At 48.6% G+C, this 16,574-nt stretch overlaps 1 protein-coding gene across 1 annotated transcript; it reads left to right on the top strand.

The window, feature by feature from the left end:
- The first annotated feature begins 662 nt into the window (after positions 1 to 662).
- Syp (synaptophysin) lies at positions 663 to 15,544 on the top strand. The gene is made up of 7 exons (XM_051142297.1): positions 663 to 763; positions 1,875 to 1,940; positions 2,957 to 3,081; positions 6,409 to 6,604; positions 7,307 to 7,498; positions 11,396 to 11,726; positions 14,954 to 15,544. The coding sequence occupies exons 1-6, from the start codon at positions 728 to 730 to the stop codon at positions 11,720 to 11,722; spliced, it is 942 nt and encodes a 313-aa protein (XP_050998254.1). The 5' UTR covers positions 663 to 727; the 3' UTR covers positions 11,723 to 11,726; positions 14,954 to 15,544.
- The last annotated feature ends 1,030 nt before the right edge of the window (positions 15,545 to 16,574 follow it).

Genomic DNA, 16,574 nt, shown 5'->3' with positions numbered 1-16,574 from the left:
TGTACTGTAGTGTCCCTTCCTCCCCTCCCCCTCCACCTCGCAATACTAAATAAATGTATTTCTAAAAGAAAGAGAGCCAACACACAAAAATACATGTATTTCAAAAAGAGGGGCAAGGAATAAACAGATGGAAGGTACACAGTAGGCAATAACTGACCAAGAAAAGGAGAAATTTTGAGGAGATGGTTAGAGTTTGGGGATGTGCTTAAAATGCAGATTTTTTCCAAAAGGAACCCTCTAGACCTGGAACTGTCCTTAAAACTGTGGAGACATTTAAACTGCAGAGACTCTGAACACTGCTGATTACTAGCTGTGTGACCTTGTGCAAGTCACTTAATCTCTGGAGACTCATTTTCCTCATCTGTAAAAACAGGACTAATAGTCGCTGCTACGTGGGGATTAAATGAACACACTTAACACGGCCCTAGACTTGGCAAAATGTCATACCATAGAACTGAGTGGTCCTCCTATTTGCAGAGCTACCTTTGTTTTCTGAAAGGACCCTGCACTCTGAGATCCACAGCCTCCAGCCTTCTGGATGGAATGGCCGCAGGCAGGCAAGCTGGGGAGGGGAGGGTTCATGGTGCGCAGGCGCTCGCGCAAAAGGGAGACAGGGTGCGAGGGGCGGGGCTGCTGCCGACTGGGCTGTTCCGACGATCGCGCGCCGCCCCCGCCGCGCCCCGCGCCCGCCCTTGCTAGCAGGCACCTTCCGCCCCCTGCATTGCTGATGCTGCTGCTGGCAGACATGGACGTGGTGAATCAGGTACGTGCTCCAGCACCGTGGATAGAGCCCGGCGCTGCTGGAACATGGGTGGTTTTGGCCCTCCAACCCTGAGAGGTGGTGGCCAGGGTAGCCGAGATGTGGTCTCGGGGGCTGGGGCTGGAGTCAGGAGTCTGCAGCAGGCACGGGGAGGAAGGGAGATGGAGAAAAAGAGTGCGCCCTTTGCCGCAGCGAGGGCTGTCCTCACTGCCGCAGAGGGGGCCGCCAGATGCCCCATAAGAACTGTCGACCTGGAGGGGAGAAAGGGAAGCTCAGGTCTCGGGAAGAGGGCAAAGGGATGAGTGAGGAGAGGGGGAGAATGAAAAGAAGACTTGGGGGGCTGCAGATGAGCTAAGAAATAGAGCGACAGAAGGTGTGGAGGCGGGGTGGGGGAGGGCTGGCACCTGCCCCTCCCAAAGAGAATGAACCCTGGTAGATGACCACCCTTTCCCCCCCCAAGCAGATCTAGGGGGACGATCCGATTTTGCCTCTCCAAAACCCCCCAGCCTCCTCGTTCCCCAGCGCATATCCAGTAAATCCATGCCCCAGCTCCCCCCCACCTTAAGAGACCATCTCCGCCATATCTCCCTCTTCTTCATCACCTCAGAATCGGCTCCCTCCCTGACCAGTAGCGACCCCTCTCCATTTCCTCAGACACAACCACCATCATCTGATTCACCTTTAGCGCTGCAGACCTCTCCCCTATGCTGTTGTGACTCACCTTCATCATCCAACGTTCCCTCCCCCATTCTAATGAACCCCATCTTCTTCCACTCAACCTTTCCCCCTATCTGATTCACCTTTAAGCAGTTCAGACCTTCCTTCCGCAACTAGTCTGGACCCCATCTATTTTCTACACCCAACCTCCTCTGCCATGTGACTCATCACCTCACACTTTACCACTCCTGAACCCTGAGGGGGGGTCTGAGACCCTGATGTTTAGTCCTTCCCCAAAGTGTCATTTTTTCCCCTCCTCGCTCCCTCTCCATATGTCACCCATTCCCGGAGGGTCACATGTCCTATATCCCCAGGGATCATTGCCTCGCAGCCTGGCCCCTCACCTCTATCTCTGTTTCCCACAACCCTTCCCCCTTCCCACTGTTTTTCTCCTCAGCTGGTGGCTGGGGGTCAGTTCCGGGTGGTCAAGGAGCCCCTTGGCTTCGTGAAGGTGCTGCAGTGGGTGAGTGTGGTCCGGGTTGTGGCATGGGGGAAATGCAAGGAGAGAGGAGGGTAATGGGATCGAGAAGAGCAGAGGTGTACAGAGGACTGGAGTGGGTGGAGGTGAGGGAATTGGGCTCCAGAGTAAGATCCCAGGGGTTTAAGGACAGGGAACAGATAGGCTATGACGTCACAGAAGGCCAAGGGTACCCCTGTTGTGGAGTGACAGATTGTGACGTCCTACCTCCTCTCTTGAACTAAAGGAGGGAGGAATGGGAGGTGGAGCCTGAAACCCACTGCTGAGAGAGAGAGAGAGAGAGAGAGAGCTGCAAAACCAGAAAAAATCCAGAGACAGTGAAGGAGACTTGGAGAATGAGAGGCAGGAAGTGGTAGCAATGGAAATGGCTAAGACATGGGAGCCAGAGAACAGTTGGTGACGCGGGAAAATGTGATGGAAGAGAGAACACACGGATATAGTGGCACTGAAAAGAGAAAAGAGAACGCAGCAACATCCATACCGAAATAGGCACAAGGGAGACAGAGACATGGAGGTCATGTGACAGACACAGCAGACCAGATAAGCTGACCAAGAAACAGTCATGCAGAGACACACAGTCACACACATAGGAAAAGAAGAGAGATGATTGCTGGGGGAATGTGGCGGGGGGGGGGGGAGAGAACATACATAAAAGCCCAGAGAGACAGAGAGACAGAGAGAACAGTGAGAGGGAAAGGAAAGGGAGAACACAGAAGAGAAAAAGAGGAAAGAGAGAGGAGGGGAGGGGAGGGGGGGGAAGAGAGAGAAGGAGAAGCCATAGCACCTACAGGTAAAAACAGACACTTGGAAAGAGAAACAGCCACACCCCTGTAATCAGCTTGTGCTAGGACCCGATGAGCCCTGATTAGGGGGTGGGGGTGGGGATCTCTCCATCTGCTACTGTCTGTGCGGGTGGGGGGGCCTCAATCTGTCCAGAGGAGGGCACTCCCTCCCACATGCATCCAGGCTCACTACAGCCATCCACGTCCCTGCTACCCAAGGTCTTTGCCATCTTCGCCTTCGCTACATGCGGCAGCTACGACGGAGAGCTTCGGCTGAGCGTGGAGTGTGCCAACAAGACGGAGAGTGCCCTCAACATCGAAGTTGAATTTGAGTACCCCTTCAGGTGTGCCCCTGCTCTGGTATCCTGAGACCTGGGAGAGGCGAGGGCAGGGTGGGGCTGGACTCACACCTCAGAGGCCACAGCCACTGGGACCACTGCCCAAGCACTGAACACTTGCTGTGGACCTGGCACTGCTCCAGCTGCCTATGACAATGTGGTGTGCAAGATGGACACAGGGTGTCATCTCTCTCTGGCTATATGCTGGCAAAGGGGAGGAATAGAAGACAGGAAATAAGTAAGGTTCATACATAAATGACAGTGCTGGGGCTCTAATCAGTGGTAGAGAACTTGTACATGTACAGCATTGGCAATGCCCTGGGTTCCAGGAGGGGGGCGTAGAGAGAGAGAGGAGAGAATGCACGAGAGAGCACTCCATGTGTGTACACCTTGAAGCAGTAAATGCTCAATTAGTGTTAGTTGCTGGGCATGCTGGTAAATACTTGTGATCTCAGCCTTTGGGAGGCTACGCAAAAAAAAAAAAAAAAAAAAAAAAAAGTGTGGTGAGTTCCAGGCCACCCTTGGATACAAAGTGAGGTCCTGTATCAAAATAAGGGGTGCTCAGCAGATAAAGGCTGTTGCCACTGAGTCCGACAACCTGAGTTTAATCCCTTCCCTACGTCACGTGTGGCAGGAAGAACAGACTCTCTGCAAATTATTCTCTGACCCCCACACATGAGCTGTGACACACATGCACCTTCACACACAGGCAGGCACACACCAAATACATAAAATGTGATTTTAAAAACGTGTTTTAAAATAATGCTAGTGAAATACTGTTTACTTCTCAAAGTGCTGGGGTCTAACAGCGACTAAAGCAGACCAATTGCCCTATCCTCATAGGTCTATATTAGAACAAATAAAAAAAAAAAGATAATGCAGATGCGGACAAAGGCTAGAAGCATAACCTCGTGCAAGAGCTTTGCTAGAAGAGAGTGGGGAAACTGTATAGATGTAGGAAATCACAGGAACAAATCAGACGTTCCTGATATTTACTGAGTCACCACTGTGTACCAGGCACTATGTTGGGTACTAGGTGCACATGAGTGAGAGCAAGCTACAAGAGCTAGTGTCTCTTAAGGATTGAGAGACAGACCCACAGTTTCATTTGACTTTCCTTGACTACTGAACTAAATCGTATAACAGTTTGAGTCTTAAGTTCCTTACTTGTAAAGAGAGAAAATACTGATGGGCCATAGGTGATGGGACATCTTCATGAAGTCTATACTTGTTAAAGCACTCTGTCCAGGACACAAGAAGTGCTCTGTATAAGCTTGTTAAGTATAAGAATTCAGAGTTAGGAACTTGGGGGAAGAGTTGAGACCTGGGAGTTGGGGAACACCAAGGGTAAATGGAGGCCCAAGGTGTCACACAGTAGGGAGAGGGAAGCCAGCTCAGGCCCTGAGCAATGATAGAAACAGGAGATGGTAGGGCAGGATGGCCTGGGAGAGAGCAACCAGGAGTGCCCAGGTTCACACAAGCCAGGGAGGCTGAGGGTGTAGCTCAGTAGCAAAGGACTTGTCTAGCTCTCTGTGTGTTCCATCCCCAGTACCTTGGAGGAGGAGGAGGAGGAGGAGGAGGAGGAGGAGGAGGAGACACATACACTGTGGGGGAGGGAGCGGTGAGGGGTAGTTGATATCACGAGAGCCAGCCTTTTGGGAATTCACAAGGTCACAAAAGCCCTCCAGCATATTCCTCACTCGGGACCTCTGCAAACAAGGCTACCAATTCTATTTGCTCAGTCCCAGGATCCTATCTCCAACCTAAGGGCAGAGCTATGGGCCCCCAGTCCCGTTCCATTCCGCCCACACATGAGTCCCCCATCCCAGCACGGAGAAGGCTTTTGCCTCAGAGCACCTTCCCAGACTGTCCCTCACACATCCTATTTCAAGAGTCCTTCTACCCTTCTGTCGTTTCCTATTTCTTACCTGTTTGGCTTCTCAACCACACATACATTTTTTTCCTCTCAGATACCTAAAGCGGGACATAGAAAAAAAAAAGCAGTACGATTATAAGGGGAGACCGGATTCATACAGACGTGCTATCCTGCCTCTACTAGCTGCATGACTTCATACAAGCAAACACACTTCCCTGAACCTGTTCCCATCTCTGTGCATTCCACCCCAAAAACACGGCTTGAGAAAACTAATAGGTGCCAGCCCTGTTCCAGACCCCTGGGATCTGTCCGTAAATGAAAAAGGAGAATAAGCCCTGCCATCTCTTAGATACAGAAAAAAAAATCAAGATTAAAAAAAAAAAAAAAGCAAAACCCAAACCTAGGGCTGGGAGACAGTTCTGTCAGTAAGGTACTTGCCTTACAGGTAAGTGGACTTGAGCTTGGAGCCCAGAAGCCCCATTAAACAAAGCTGCCACAATGGCTCATGCTGGGCTCCCTGGGGCTCCCTGACCAGCCAGCTTAGGGTAATTGAGAAAGAGAGACAGAGAAAGAGAGAGAGAGAGAGAGAGAGAGAGAGAGAGAGAGAGAGAGAGAGAGAGAGAGAGAGAGAGAGAGACCCTGTTTCAAAAAGGGCGGTGGAATGGCACCTGAGGAAGAATTCATGAGTTAAATGCTGGCTGTCACAAATCTGTGAGACTGCATACACATCAACAAATTGTATACCTGCACACACATGCAATTTGCACAGCGCACACACATATACATGCATGCACGCATACACATAAGGTACGATTTTTATTCATCAATACAAAAAATGGTTGGTTTGGTTGGTTGGTTGGTGTTTTCTTTGTTTGTTTGTTTTGATTTGATTTTTTTGTTTTGTTTTTGAGACAGGGTCTCTCTGTGTAGCCCTGGCTGTCCTGGACTCGCTTTGTAGACCAGGCTGGCTTCGAACTCACAGCGATCTGCCTGACTCTGCCTCCCAAGTGCTGGGATCAAATGCATGCACCACCATGCCTGGCCCCCCCCCCAAAAAAATGTTTTTAAACTGCAATGCAGGAACTCTTTAATGAGAAGGTGATAGATAGATAGGTAATGTTTGTAGGAGCTGGGAGAATAAGGCATGACGCCATCTTCAAGGAAGAGCATTCCGACACTTCATCTTAGCCAAAAGGCTCGAGGGTAGAAAGATGCCTGCCACTTTCTCGGATGAACTAACTCAAGAGGCAGGAGTACTTGGCTTGCAGTGAGGGAGGGATACCACATATCTTAGCAGGATGCTTTCAGCAACCAATGGTACATCGCAAGTGTTCTGTGCATGGTCATCTCCTCCTCTTCCTGGGACCTCAAGACAACCTGGGATAGCCTTGGCTGGGAAGGGGAGAGAGGGAGGGATTCTTAGAGTTTGGGCCACACCTACACACCTCTCTCTGCAGGCTGCACCAAGTGTACTTTGATGCGCCCACCTGCAAAGGGGGAACCGAAAAGGTCTTCCTAGTTGGGGACTACTCCTCATCAGCTGAATTCTTTGTCACCGTGGCTGTGTTTGCCTTCCTGTATTCCATGGGGGCCCTGGCCACCTACATCTTCCTGCAGAACAAATACCGAGAGAACAACAAAGGGCCCATGATGGTGAGTCGCCGCAGCTGATTGCATGCAATGACCGACCATGTGAGTCCACAGGGACCCAGCTCATTTGGCTCAGAGGCCAAACAAAGTCCCAGACAGGCCCAAACCCAAGCAGCCCAACACTGCTGTTCCTGCTACTGTCTCCATGACTCAATGTCGGGCATCTAGCTCACGGAGTCATAGACTCATGGGAGCCATGCTCAGAGGCTACAAAGAACACCAGACCGCCCGCAACCTGACCCTACCATCTCTCACACATCCACCCAGACTAGATCAATGGAAGGAGTACCAAGGTTACTGTGACAGTCATGCATGTCACCCTGCCACACAGACACTGATTCCTACACAGAGATTCTCACACCCTCATCCCAGACATCAAATGACACCTATTCCCACATGCAAATAAGAGTGGTAAGACACATTTCTCACAGATTCAGAAACATCCCACAGAATTAGTTCCTCCTTCAGCATCCGCACCCACACATCACTAGCACACTCCCACAGCCTCGGTATCATCATACACATCACGGGAGCTCAAGCTGAGACCTTCAGGTGAAAAGACTGTGAGCTTTGGAGCTGCAAAGGCAGAGGAGAGGCAGGCCTCTTCTAGAGGACCCCTCCCACCAAAGCTTGTGACCTGAAGGGGCTGGGGGGCTCAGCATGAAGCAATCCCTTCACAATGACACCATCTTCACTCTTGCCTAGGACTTTCTGGCCACAGCGGTGTTCGCCTTCATGTGGCTAGTTAGCTCATCTGCCTGGGCCAAAGGCCTGTCGGATGTGAAGATGGCCACAGACCCAGAGAACATTATCAAGGAGATGGGTGTGTGCCGCCAGACAGGGGTCACATGCAAGGAACTAAGGGACCCTGTGACTTCGGGACTCAACACCTCAGTGGTAAGCTCTGGGAAGCTGGCTGGGCTGGAAGAGAAAAGCTGGGACAGGGAATGAGAGGAAAGCCAGGCAATCCATGGGGCTCCCAGGAGGAGGGATGCCAAGAAAAGAAGGTTGAACAGTTATAACCACTGGAATACCACATACTGTCTCCCCCAATGGGGGAACTCGAGGCCTTTCAGGTTAGGCTGGGACAACTAGACCCAGCCCAGTCACGTCAAGTCTCTTGAAACTCAGTATCCTTTTAGGACTTATTTCCTTAAGCGCAAAAGAAAAGACTACCGTGAAATGTTTTCCTACTTGGGCGCCCCCTACTGGCAAGAAACGGTCCGAACATAGGAACTGTCGCTCAGTAAGCCCTGTGACCTTCAGCTAGTGACGGGCCTGTCAGGGATCATTTTGAGTACGTAAATTGAAGGCTAATGATAGGTCCTGCTCCAAACTTGGTTATTCACTGAATTTACAACACACAAGGTGCTTAGGAAACAACCTAACACAGATTACATCCTATATTCGTGTTACAGATACTAAGATTTGAGCTCTTCTTTCCTGACACTTGCTGATTGTGTTATCTTGAGTAATTTAGCCTCTCTGAGCTTGGCTTTAAAATGGACATAACAAGCCGGGCATGGTGGCACACACCTTTACTCCCAGCACTTGAGAGGTAGAGGCAGGCAGATCGCTGTGAGTTCCAGGCTGGTCTACAAAGTGAGTCCAGGGCAGCCAAGGCTAACACAGAAAAACCTTATCTCGAAAAAAAAATAATAATAATGGACATAGCAAGGGTTGGAGACACAGCTCAACCTTTAAGAGCACTTGCTGCTCAGCCAGGCAGTAGTAGTGTACGTCTTTAGTCCCAGCACTTGTGAGGCAGAGGCAGGCGGATCTCTGAGTTTGAAGCCAGCCTGGTCTGTAGTGCTAGCTCCAGGACAGCCAAGGCTACACACAGAGAAACACTGTCTGGGCTGGGGGTGGGGCATGGGCTTGGGGAGTAGGCAACACTTGCTGCTCATGCTGAGGATCTAGGTTCAGTTCCTAGCACCACGCATTGGCTCCAGACCCCCGATAATTCTACTTCCAAGGGATTCGTGCCCTCTTCTGATCATCTTGAGGACCAGGTATGCAGATGGTACACATGCACACATGTGGGCAAAATGCTTAGACACATAAAATGAAACTTAAAGATCTTTAAATAAATAAATAAAAAGATCTTTAAAAACGAAATAAAATGGAGATATCAGCCCAAGTGTAGATATATGCCTACAGTTCTAGAATGTGGGAAGCTGAGGTAGGAAGATTGCTAAGAGTGTGAGGCTAGCCTGGGCTCCATAGTGACTTGCAGGACAACCTAGGCTGTAGAGTGAGCCCTTACCTCAGAAAGGCTAAACTAAATATGCTTTAAAAAAATAAATAGAATGGGGATATCAACTGGGTGTAGTGGTGTGTGTCTGTAGTCTCTGCTACCCAACAAGTGGAGACAGAAGATTGGCCACTTGAGCTCAAGAGTTCTGGGCCAGCCTGGGCAACATTTCAAGACTGTCTTAAAAAAAAAGAATAAAATAAAATGTAGGTCTTATCTCCTGTACAAACATGGATTTTTTTTTTCTGAGACAGGGTTTTCCTCCACAACCTTGGCTGTCCTGGGACTTGCTCTATGGACCAGGCTGGCCTCAAACTCACAATGATTCACCTTCCTCTGCCTCTTGAGTGCTGGAATTAAAGGTATGTGCCACCACGCCTGGCTCAAACATGGAACTTTAACTAACAAAGGTGCTCAGAAGAGGGTGTAATGTATAGTAAATGACATATAGCATTTTGTTTTTAAATATTTTATGTAAGTTTCATATATTTATTTTTAATGTTTAAATTGTTTTTATTTAATAGCATATACTTAGCTAGGCATGGTGGCACGTGCCTTTAATCTCAGCATTTGGGAGCAGAGGCAGGTGAATCTCTGTGAGTTTTAGGCCAGCCTGGTCTACATAGAGAGTTCCAGGACAGCCAAAGCTGAAGAATAAGACCCTATCTTTTAAAAAGGCATATATTTAGAGCCAGGGATGTTAATACACACCTATAAACCTAGTACGTAAAAGACTACTTTTTAAAAGATGTATATCTTTTTATTTTATGTGTATGAGTGTTTTGCTTATATGTATGCATATATACCACTTGCATTCTTGGTGCCTGTAGAAGTTAAGAAAAGGGTGTCTGTGAGCCACCTACAGGCGTCTGTGAGCCACCTACAGGTGACTGTGAGCCATCTACAGGCGTCTGAGCCACCTACAGGTGACTGTGAGCCACCTACAGGCGTCTGTGAGACACCTACAGGCAACTGTGAGCCACCTACAGGCGACTGTGAGCCACCTTTGTAGGTGCTGGGAATTCAACCTAGATCACCTTAACCTCTGAGCCATTACTCCCTATCCCCAGGGCTAATTTAAAGGCAGACTAGCCGACATAGTGAGCTCCAAGTCATCCTTGGATAAATGGCAAGGTCTTGTCTCAAAATCAAACAAAACAAATAAAAAGCAAACAGGGGTTAGTGAAATGATTCAGGAAAACCTACACACACACACACACACACACACACACACACACACACACACACTAAATGAATTTAATAAAAATAAAGCCAAGAATATTTGTTTAAAAAAATAAATCAAAGGAGGGCTAGAGGGATGACTCAACTTATTGCTTTTCCTGAGGATGGGAGTTCAATTCCTAAACCTTTAAATCCTATCACTTGGAAGGCAGAGGCCAGCCTACTGAGCTCCAGGGCTGGCGAGCTCCAGAGTAAAACCCTGTCTCAACAACCACAGAGAGCATTTTAGAAGCACAGGCAGGTGGATCTCTTTGAGTTTGAGACCAGCCTGGTCTACAGAATGAGTTCCAGGTCAACCAGTACTACATAAAGAGACTCTGTCTCAGCTGGGCATGGTGGCACACGCCTTTAATCCCAGCACTCAGGAGGCAGAGGCAGGTGGATCTCTGTGAGTTCGAGGCCAGCCTGGTCTACAAAGAGAGTCCAGGACAGCCAAGGCTAAACAGAGAGACCCTGTCTCGAAATTTTTTTTAAGTGACTCTCTCACAAAACAAAACAAAAAAAATATTTTTATACATGCACATTTCTAAGTGGTTTTTTTTTTGTTTTGTTTTGTTTTGTTTTGTTTTTCAGAGACAAGATTTCACTGTGTAGCCCTGGCAGTCCTGGACTCACTTTGTAGACCAGGTTGGCCTCGAACTCACATCCATCCATCCGTTTCTGCCTCCTTAGTGCTGGGATTAAAGATGTGCGCCACCACCGCCTGGCTCATTTCTAAATTTTATACATATGCATTTTGTGCTAATTTGTATATACATACATTTATATATGCATGAATTAGTGATGTCTATTTTTTCTTTAAAATGTATAGTTATATATTTTAAATTTACTATATTTTGTAATATATACACGATACATTGGGCCTAAAACTAGCATTGAATTGCCAGGCAGTGGTGGCATACACCTTTTATCCCAGCACTCTCAGGAGGCACAGACAAGCGGATCTCTATGAGGTCAGGTCAGCCTGGTCAACAGAGTGAAGTCTAGGACAGCCAGGGCTACACAGAGAAATCCTCTCTCAAAAAAAGGCTAGCCTTGAATTGATCTTCCTGTCTCCAACTCTCTAGAATTACAGAAGGGGCCACCAGGCTCAATAAATACTTACACATGTAATCACTGATAGAAGTTCGGCATCCTAGGGAATCTGAATCCTAACAAATGCCCCACTCCCAAATTTTTCTGAACATTGATAATCACAGAGTTTATGCCCTAAAAATGCTCATTCCTGCTGGCTCAGCCTCAAAGTCCCTAGAGCTGCCAGGGTGAGAGACAACAGCTTCGGTCATGTCTCCCTGCAGGTGTTTGGCTTCCTGAACCTGGTGCTCTGGGTTGGCAACCTATGGTTCGTGTTCAAAGAGACAGGCTGGGCCGCCCCATTCATGCGCGCACCTCCAGGCGCCCCGGAAAAGCAACCAGCACCTGGGGATGCCTACGGCGATGCGGGCTATGGACAGGGTCCCGGAGGATATGGTCCCCAGGATTCCTACGGGCCTCAGGGTGGTTACCAACCCGACTACGGACAGCCTGCCGGTGGCGGTGGCGGTGGCTATGGGCCTCAGGGCGACTATGGGCAGCAAGGCTACGGCCCACAGGGTGCGCCCACCTCCTTCTCCAATCAGATGTAATCTGGTGAGTGACAGATGGGCGGATGTGGCAGGGAGGGTCCAAGAAGTGAAGTTTGAAGGAACCAATAGAGAGGCAGAATTTAAAAAAAAAAAAGTTGAACACGGAAAGATAGCCAATGAGAAGGAGAGCAGAAGAAGGAAGAGGCAGGAGCAGTGCTCAGAGTATCCAATGAAAGGAGTGTAGAAGCAGTTGCGCAGTGGAGAATCACCGAAGTAGTGTAGGTTTTCAGACAGGGAAGGGGAGGTGGGTCTTCGAAATGATTGGTTTACCTGTCGGTGAGAACGCCAATTGGGGGAAGGTATATATGGTGGGTATTGAAGGTCACCAGTACCGGATCAGGATAGTGGATCTGCTACCTCCTCCTTAACCCTTGTAGTGAAAGAGATAGTTTGGAATTTCAAATGAGGAAAAGGGGAGGGGCGTAAGTCTTCTCCTTGAGCCTTAAAAAAAATCAAAAAAAAAAAAATGCCTGAATGCCTGGCGTGATGGAGCACGTGTAAAATCCCAGCACTTGAGAGGCAGAGGCACGGGGATTGCAAGTTCTCAGAGTCCTGCTGGATCTATCTGCCACATCCTGTCTTAAACAGAGAGAAGATAGCAACACCTAGGTGGAAGTAGATATGGTAGTGAACGACCCAAGATCGTGAGGCATCTGAAGCATCCCGCATTAACTCATCAAAATATCCTTGGCCCGGCGGTGATGGCACATGCCTTTTAATCTCAGCACCTGGAGAGAGGCAGAGACAGACGGGTCTCTGTGAGTTCATGGCCTGCCTGATTCACAAGGCAATTTCCAGGCCACACAGAGAGAGCATTTTGTTGGTTCCTATTTTCTTTTCTTGTCTTTTGTGTGTGGGGGGAGGGGGTTGTTTTTTGGGGGGAAGTTGTTTTGTTTTGGTTTTTTTTGTTTTGTTTTGTTTTGTTTTGTTGTTGTTTGTTTTTTGGTTTTTCGAGACAGGGTTCCTGGTTCCTATTTTCAAATTATCTTCCGCCTTTTCATTTTTCACAATTCTCTTCCTCAGACCTCTTTACAACACCTCATCCATCCCCGGATACCACCTGGTCTGCCCCCCAGCATCCGCAAGGATTCTGCTAGGCCACTGTCCTCCTCCATTCAGCAAGCGCCGTCCTGTACTCAGAAGTCAGTTGTAGTCACTTGAAGGCAAGACTAGTTCAGTCTGGTCACAGGCCCGCCTATGCAGCACTACCCCATCTATCCCACATATATTTAATCTGACCATCACCTCCTACCATTCTGTTTCAGTCAAAATGGCCAGGACCTGGGACGGTGCCAGTTCTACCTCAGGGCCTTTGAACTTGCTTCTCCCTAGAATTTTACACATACACATTACTACCTAGCCATGTGGTCACTCACACAATGAGGTTTTTGGCTTTTGTTTTTCGTTTGATTGATTGATTGATTCATTCATTCATTCATTTTATTTGTTTGTCAGAGGAGTTGTTTTGTTTTACAAGTACTGAGAACTAAACTCAGGTCTCCTGCACGTTAAACTAGTGCTTTACCACAGAGCTATATAGCCATCCTCTTTTTCTTTTGTATCTTAAGACAGAGTTTTACTAAGTTGCCCAGATTAATTTGGAGCTCATTCTGTAGCCCAGGCTGGCTATCAACTCACAATATTCCTGTTTCCATCTCCCATGAGGCTGGGATCTCTAGGCTGTACCACCACACCTGGCTTTGTTGTTGAGACAAGGCTTCCTGTAGCCAAGGCTAGCTTGGAGCTCATATAGCTAAGGATGCTCTTGAACCCAACCAGGAGGTTGTGCCTCTACCTCCCTGTTTTGCTTTTTGTCTGAGTTAGGGTTCCATTATATAACCCAAGCTGGTCTCAAATTTGTTTTTCTCCTGTATCTGCCTCCTAAATTCTGGGATCACGGGTATCTTCCACCAACTCCATATCAGTGATTATCAGTCTAAAACAAATCCTCCTTTTTCCCCCTCTCTCATCATACCCTGTGGTTTTCCTTATCCCAGTTTGTAATTGCTATGGTTTGCGACTGTATGCCACTTGATTGGAAGTATAACTAAGACTTGTTTGTGCAATACACACTCGCTTTGGAGCACTGTTTTAAAGAGTCTGTTTTTATCTCAGTATGTGTATGTATGTGCATATGAGTTCAAATGTCCATGGAGATCAGGAGAAGGGTCAGATTCCGTGGAGCTGAAGGTACAGATGGTTATAACTATGGGTTCTGGGAGCCAAATATGGGTCCTCTGGAAAAAGAGCAGCAAGCACTCTTAACTTCTGAGCCATCTCTCCAGCCTCACTTAGGATTTTGGTTTGGTTTGGTTGTTGTTGTTGTTGTTGTTGTTGTTTGTGGCAGGGTCTCTCTCTATAGCCTTGGCTGTCCTGGAACTCACTGTGTAGATCAGGCTGGCCTCGAACTCATAGAGACCCACCTGCCTCTGTCTCCTGAGTTCTGGGATTAAAGGTGTGCGCCACCATGCCTGGCCTATTGTCATCTTACATTAGATAACCCACTAATATGTCATGCTCATTGTATAAAACCTGCCCCCCCCCCCCCCCGATATAATGCAAGCCTTGCAAAGATAGGGCTACTTGTTTTGCTTAATATGGATTTTATTTACTTATTGGTTTGGTTTGGTTTATGAGACAGGGCTTCTCTGGGTAGCTCTGGCTGTCCTGGAACTCACTCTGCAGTCCAGGCTGGCCTCAAACTCAGAGATCTGCCTGCCTCTGGCATGCTGAACTACCACCACCAGGCTCAATATGGATTTCCAACAGCGACTAGAACAGTACTAGCGAATAGGCTTTTTTGATTAGGAGAGGGGACCCTAATTGTTCCTTTGGTACCCAGTTCGAACAAGGTTGATAAGACTGTACTAGAGAGAAGAGCTAGGATGAGGCTAAGTCTAGACCTGTTAGAGAAGAAAAAAGAAGAGAACATAGCCAGGCGTGGTGGCGCACGCCTTTAATCCCAGTACTCAGAAGGCCCAGGCAGGCAGATCGCTGTGAGTTCGAGGCCAGTCTGGTCTACAAAGTGATTCCAGGACAGCCAGGGCTACACAGGGAAACCTTGTCACAAAAAACCAAAAGAGAAAAGGGAAGGAAGGAAGAAAAGAAGGAAGGAAGGAAGGAAGAAGAAAACACGCCAGGCAGAAGAATAAGTATAGTAGCACAGTCCCTTCCTGAGGGTACCACCCTCATCTGGACCTGTTCTCCTTTCTGTGTTTTTTGTCTCTACAGGTCAGTGAAGCCCACGAAGACCCCACGGGTGGGCAAGAGCTCAAGAAAGGCCTGCCCTCCTTCCCATTCCTATACCCTAGGTCTCCACCCCTCAACCCAGGAGACCCTAACTGTCTTTGCTGTTTATATATATATATATTATATATAAATATCTATTTATCTGTCTGAGCCTTACCCTCACCCACTTCTCCATGCACTAGGGGCCCAGTCCTGAATGGGCTCCTCCCTACCCCTGACCTTGCATTCCTCAGCCCCTATCTGTTCCCCAGCCCTGTCCTTTGAGGTAAGGGGGCTCTAGAAAGGGGACAGGAAGGGACCCAGACCTTGGCTGCATGGAGTGGGTTGATGTGACTTTTTCCCTTCCTTTTTTCTCTCCCTCTGCTCCTCCTAACCCTGACCTTGGTTCCTCCAGCAGCACCTGAGCAGAAGCTTGGATAGGAATCCAACCCCAAGAGTAGAAGAGCAGATTGGGTGGAGGCTTGGCTGAAACAGACGGAGAGAAAAGGGGCTGCGGAGAGAAAGAACTAATCAGTCAGCCGAGAGTGAGAGTTGAGTTCCAGACACGTGGGATGTGGAGCCTAAAAGGAAAGCCTGTCTTACAGCATCCTGGAATAGGGCAAGAAAGAGCCCGAGGGCGTGGTCCTACGAGGGGCGTGGCTTTAGCGCTGTGGGCTTCAGAGTGGGCGGGGCCTGGGGTGGGTCCAGCATCTCTGGAAGGGGTGTGTGTCTTGGAACATTCAGGAGTTTGAGCTTGGTTCCAAAGAGCTTGAGCAAGGATAGAAATGGCATTCAGGAATGATCTAAGCTGGAACTAGGTCCTGGTCAGGATTCCAGACAGGCATATGAGGAGTGTGAGGAATGTGTGATGGTTTTAGAAGGGGACGCCCATTCTCTAATGGGACAGAAAAGAAAATATGTTTTTCACTTGAGTGGAGTTTGAGCAGTAAGTAGGCTTGAGCACTGGGTGTGGGAGGCCATGGTTAGGACCTGTGAGATGAGTTGTGCTAAGTGTAAGAGGGAATACTCCTGGCCCCTGGGAAGTGAGGTAACCTAGGAAGAGCCAAGGATTGTTGGTTTAGAGGGTGAGGGGTGCGATCTGGAGAGAAATGTCCCTTGCTCACCCCCTCAGGAGATAGCTAGATAATCAGAAGGAAGAATCTGCAGGTCTGTGGGGATGGCCCACCACCTTACCCCTTTCTCTACCCTCTCCCTCTACACACTCCCATCTGTCCCGGAATATTTTGGAGGCTGGGTCTGGAGCCCCGATCCTGTACCCTCTGCTGTGTCTGTGATGTTGGTAGTGCCTGTGATCGTGTGTTGCTATTTTGTCTGACTGTGGCCCCTCCCTCTTCCCTCCAGACCCCCTACTTTTCCTGTGCCCTTCGGTATTGTTTGAAGACACCCCACCCCCTCCCCGAGGAAGAACAAATATGAGACATCTCCCTCTCCCAAATAAACTCCTCAACCACCTAGTAGTCCACCACCTGGCTCCGATTTCTCAGTGTGTCTTTTTTGGAGGGTGCAGAAGGGCGAGGAGGCAATGGGAAAAGGAGACTAGAGGATGCTCAGACCCCAGCAGCAGCCGGCCAAGGCCTTGACAATACAAAGTCCTCTGAGTCTC

Source organism: Acomys russatus, chromosome X (genome assembly GCF_903995435.1).
Source record: "Acomys russatus chromosome X, mAcoRus1.1, whole genome shotgun sequence".
In the NCBI taxonomy this organism is placed as follows: Eukaryota; Metazoa; Chordata; class Mammalia; order Rodentia; family Muridae; genus Acomys; species Acomys russatus.
The sequence above is the reverse complement of the archived record's forward strand: the minus strand, read 5'-3'. Positions and strand labels throughout refer to the sequence as shown.

What these genes read in the sequence shown, in the direction of transcription:
- Syp (XM_051142297.1), top strand. Translation starts at nt 728, where the DNA reads ATGCTGCTGCTGGCAGACATGGACGTGGTGAATCAG. An exon ending in ACATGGACGTGGTGAATCAG is followed by an intron (nt 764 to 1,874) that starts GTACGTGCTCCA and finishes TTTTCTCCTCAG; the next exon opens with CTGGTGGCTGGGGGTCAGTT. An exon ending in ACAACAAAGGGCCCATGATG is followed by an intron (nt 6,605 to 7,306) that starts GTGAGTCGCCGC and finishes ACTCTTGCCTAG; the next exon opens with GACTTTCTGGCCACAGCGGT.